This window comes from Dendrobium catenatum, unplaced genomic scaffold (assembly GCF_001605985.2).
Source record: "Dendrobium catenatum unplaced genomic scaffold, ASM160598v2 fragScaff_scaffold_113, whole genome shotgun sequence".
In the NCBI taxonomy this organism is placed as follows: domain Eukaryota; kingdom Viridiplantae; phylum Streptophyta; class Magnoliopsida; order Asparagales; family Orchidaceae; genus Dendrobium; species Dendrobium catenatum.
The window spans coordinates 759,393-764,655 of record NW_021318575.1 but is presented as its reverse complement, the minus strand read 5'-3'; the positions used below and the strand labels follow the sequence as shown (position 1 = coordinate 764,655).

Here is a 5,263-nt window from a genome sequence, read left to right as displayed (position 1 = left end):
TTAAATATCAATTAAATATTATTTTATATATTTAAAAAATCATAAAATCTTGATTTAGACGCCTACTTTGGCCAGCTTTCATGATTTGTTACAGACTCACTCAATACCTTCTTAACTTGTAGTAATATATATATTCTCTCAAAGAAGTGATTGATGTAGATTAGAATTTCTCCGTATATCTCCCCTAAGATTTTTTTTAGGGGTCAGTCAGTAAAAGAAAAAAAATAGTTCTGGATAGGAGAAATTCTGGATGGGAAGCAGCATCCAGATTATGTCTACTGTCTACATATTTATATATGGTATATATCCAATTTATGTAACCACTATAAACATACACTTACAATAATCTGTTCAAAACGTGTGGTCGAGAGTTGTTGCTTGTTCGTTTCCTTGCCCGTCTCCATCTATCTTCCTTTAAATTTACCAGCCTCCTTAAGCATCCAGCAAGCTAAGCTAAGCTAAGCTATTCTCCTTCTTCAGCAATCTCCTTCAGCAAGCTCAACATGGCGATGATCTTGGATGCTTTTATGAGTAAATTCTCCACTTTGCTTGCTGATTTTGTCTATGAAGAGGTGATCAAAGTGCTAGGTGTGAAGGAGGAGCTTCAAGAGCTACGTCGTCGGATGAGAAGCATCCAATGCCTACTAAAAGATGCTGAAAAGAAAAAGTTTGGAGAGTCATCCACCGAACTCTGGCTTTCTGAGCTTAAGGATGTGATGTACGATGCTGAGGATATCATTGACCTCTGCAGAATTGAGGGCGCCCAACTGCTCGCTGATCAAAATCCTGAACCTAAAACTTCTTCAGTACGTTGCGATTTCTCATCTGCCTTCTCTTGTTTCACTAGTGTTCCTTTGCGTCATGAGATCGGAAATAGAATTGAGGAAATTAATAATAGACTCAACAAGATATATGAAAGTAGAAAACATTTTAAACTAGAGAAATCCACAATAATAGAAACCCCAGAAATTACTGTAGTTGATTCTCGTCAAACTTCTTCCATGGTTGATCCTTTTGCTGTCGGAAGAGAGGTCGATGTTGCAGCAAATAGTTTGGTTGAACGTTTGCTTGGAGAGAAGGGTGATGAAAAATGTCTTCTTTTTGCAATTACTGGCATGGGTGGGATAGGGAAGACGACTCTGGCTCAAAAGATTTTTAACCATCCCAAAATTAAGGCCTTTTTCAATTTAGATCCTGTATGGGTTTGTGTTTCGCAGACTTACTCAGAAATTGAGTTGTTGAAGCAAGTAATAAGAGGGGTAAAGGGGAGCTATGGAGATGCTAATACTAAATCAGAGCTACAAACCATTCTTAGTAATTCTGTTGCTTTAGGCCAGAGCCTTTTTCTTGTTTTGGATGATGTGTGGCTTGCGGATGTGTGGGTTGATTTGCTTAGGGTCCCATTGTACAACTCGAATAGTAGCGTCAAAGTCTTAGTTACATCTAGATATGAAAATGTTGCTATGGATATTAAGGCAGCGTACATTCACCCTGTGGCACATCTTTCTCAAGATAGTAGCTGGGATATGCTACGTAGGAGGCTTTTCTCAGAGGAACAAGAGGAGCTAGAGAATAGTTTGAAGGAGCTAGGATTTGAGATAGTAAAAAGATGTAAAGGCCTTCCTCTTGCAATCAAAGCCATTGCTGGTGTTCTTTCAAGTAAACCACGCACTAAGAAAGCCTGGAAAATTTTTCTCAATGATAATGCATGGTCTATTTACAACCTTCCTAAGGAGCTTAGCGGTGCTCTATACCTTAGTTTTGAAGATCTACCTTCACATCTAAAGCAATGTTTTCTATACTTCTCTTTATATCCTGAGGATGAAAGGTTAGATCTGCATGAGCTTGCTCAGCTTTGGGTAGCTGAAGGATTCATAACAAAGCAACAAGATTCATTAACCGAATATTTAGCAGAAGAATGCTTCAATGAGTTACTAAATCGAAATCTTTTGCTACCAAAAAATGATTATGGTAAGTGCCAGATGCATGATGTTATCAGATCTCTAGCCATTTTTTTATCTAAAGAAGAAACTTCATTTGGAGCTTTAAATGTGAGGAACTCCACCACATCCATCAAGCTTCGTCGTTTATCAGTTGCAAGACAAGAAACATCAATTGAAATACTCAATTATGTTGTAGATCAGGGAGCACTGAGAACATTGCTTGCTTCATATTCTGATCTATTGTTGGATGATGAAAGATTGAGGCAGCTTTCACATCTACGTGTCCTGGACATTTCTAATACACAGATTCAAATACTTCCTGACTATATAGGAAAGCTACTGCATTTGAGGTATCTTAATTTGAACGATACACATATAAGAGCAATACCGGAATCCATAGGGCAATTAACAAACTTACAATTTATGAAAATAAGCTCTTGCAGAAAATTGAGGCAACTTCCTAGTGGAATCACTGCGTTACACAATCTAAGATGCCTTGATATTGATGCAACTCCTGTTAGTTTCATACCAAAAGGAATAGAGAATTTGCAACAGCTTAATTATCTGAGTGGCTTTGTGGTGGCCAACAATGACTCTAGTAGCAAATTGGAAAAGTTGAATTCTTTGAAACAGATAAGAATGCTCAAAATTGACAACTTGAAGAGACCTCAAAGTGAAACCATAATTCTTAAAGAATTACCTAACCTTTTTACTTTGAAGTTGGAGTTCTCCATGGACAACTCAAGTCCCAGTAAGGAACAAGAACTAGCTGTAGAGGAGCTATTTGACAAGATAATACCTCCACAAAGTTTAGAAGATTTCACAATATCAAGCTTCTTCGGTCGCCGTTTCCCCAATTGGATGGTCTCGTCTCCTTTTGAAATTTGTGTTCCAAATTTAACTAAATTGGTGTTCAATCGCATAAACTCATGTGCTCAGCTCCCTCCATTAGGTCAGTTGCCAGAACTTAAAGATCTTCGTATGTTCTATGTGACTAAAGTAAAGAAAATTGGACCAGAATTTTTTGGTAGTGACATCAATTTGACTGGATTTTCTTTCCCTCGTCTTGAAAAGCTTCTAATCTCCAATTTTCCTGAGTTAGAAGAATGGTCTTTTGACGCACAAGTTGAGCAAAATGCATCTCCAAAACTCAAGTTGCTACCATGTTTACAGGAGCTAACAATCAATTATTGCCCATTGCTAAAACAACTACCAAAAAGTCTAAAGTACTCTACTATAAAGTTTCTCAGGATAAGTGGTGCTCGAAGCCTAAAATTAGATGACAGTCTTCCTGCTGAAATTGAGGAACTACGCTTAATTAATTGTGAAAATTTAAAAAAGATATGTTGCACTCCTACATTAAAGAAGCTCTATGTTGATGAAAGAAATGTTGAAAGATGGGAAGCTTTGTCTTGCGTGGAAAAACTTGATTCATTGCAGGAATTGTCTTTCACTAATTTTGCATTGAAGAGCCTTCCAGAGTGGCTATTGAAACTTCTTCAACAACGAGGGTTGCAAAATGATTCTAATGATGACTTCCACCTTGACTTGAGGTGCAGTCAAGAGGTTGTTCAAAAATGCCTAAAAGGAGGTATTTATTGGGACTTAATTCAACACATTTCACAAGTATATGTCTATGGTGATGGGCATCATCTTCGATATAGGAAAGAACCCTATGTTTACAAACATATCTCTAATTAATTCAGATGTTATTGTGGAGCTTTATTAAGGATTATTAAGTTATCATGATGTCGTTTGTATCACAGTGAGAGTGAGCATGTTTCTTTGTATAATTGTGAGTGCGCTACATATAGTTCCATGGTACTTACTGTTTGTATGCTTTTCTTAATTTGTGTGGGCTCATCCTTCACGATTGGATTTCTTCTGCTTCTGCTTTCTTCTGTTGTTGGTTTAAAATGATTATTGTGTAAGAATTTATTTGTAAGCTCTTTCAAGGAATAATAAAATGTGCTTGCATTATTTATTATGTGTCTCTTTCTATATATTCTTATTTATGTTCAACATAGATATTAAACACATCTTCTATTACCATAAATTTTCTAGTATATAATAAAAATAAGGATCATCTCTCTTCAAAACTTTTATATAAATAATAACCAGGTGTGACACCAAAAATTACATTGTGGAATCCAGAAATTAAATACCGATATAATTTAGGCTTTGTTTGGAACAATTTTATTACAGGTTTTTAAAGATTTTTTTACTGAAAAAAATTCTTAAATTTGAAATTTTTATACTAAAAAATTGCTTTGAAAAAATTAAAAAGTTTTCTCAAACGAAGACTTTGTTGCAATCACAAGTTAAAAGAAATGTCAATTGTGAAACGAACAACATCATCCAAAATTATGCCATTGCAAAATTGTTAATGAAAGAGGGCCATAATATTTTTATTTGTGTTCCAATAAATTAGATATAAGGTCAGAAACAACATACTTAATAAGAAAATAAGCAACTACTGCATGAGAGTGTTGGCCATGCAATACAATATATTATTCGTTGTAGGAGTAAGGTATATAGGAAAAAACAACTAAAAAATAAAGAATAAATAGTAGGTGATAAATTTTACTACAAAAAAGAAAACATAATAGCAAAAAAAAAAAAACACAAAAAATAAATGAAAATTAATGAATGTTAATATATATATTATTTTATTTTCATAAATGATAATATTTACGAGTTAAACTAACAAATTTGTCATTTCTATTTATCATATTTTATATTATATGACTTATCATTTATGTTTTAATAAATTAAAATTATTTATTATATTAATATCTTACAAACTCATTTATTGTTAATTTTCCTTAAAATAAATCTTACAAGTTTGATTAATTTATCATCATCACAAGAGTAGATTCATCACTAATAACCACTTTAAGTTAAGTGTTTACTTCGATGGTTCTTTACTTTAAGTTCTTTATTGGATCATGCACTATTAAAAAATAGGATTATCACAGCACAAGTTTCGACATATACTAACGGTTTTAACCGCTGTAATTGCAATGCGGTGCAACGATATTCTGCAACGGTTTTAACCGCTGTAATTGCAATGCGGTGCAACGATATTCTGCAACGGTTTAAAAATCGACGGAATAGATTTGGCGAAGTGCTATATTTAGCATCGTTTATAATCGATACAAATCACATTTTTTTAGTAGTGATATTTGTTAAAATAGATGTGATATCTTCCATTAGTTCTATAAAAGTTAATTTCATATATCTTATGATTATCAATTTATTCTCACATAATTTTCTATAGAAATCACTTTCTATGAAATATATAACTGCTTGATCTTAGT

General features: G+C 33.8%; 1 protein-coding gene across 1 annotated transcript; it reads left to right on the top strand.

Annotated features, from left to right (window-relative positions):
- Window positions 1-210: 210 nt before the first annotated feature.
- Window positions 211-3,930, top strand: LOC110104931 (putative disease resistance protein RGA1). The gene has a single exon (XM_020834238.2). The coding sequence runs from the start codon at window positions 504-506 to the stop codon at window positions 3,642-3,644; it is 3,141 nt and encodes a 1,046-aa protein (XP_020689897.1). The 5' UTR covers window positions 211-503; the 3' UTR covers window positions 3,645-3,930.
- Window positions 3,931-5,263: the final 1,333 nt, after the last annotated feature.

Bases quoted from the DNA above. Each gene is read 5' to 3' on its own strand.
- LOC110104931 (XM_020834238.2), top strand. From the start codon at position 504: ATGGCGATGATCTTGGATGCTTTTATGAGTAAATTCTCCACTTTGCTT.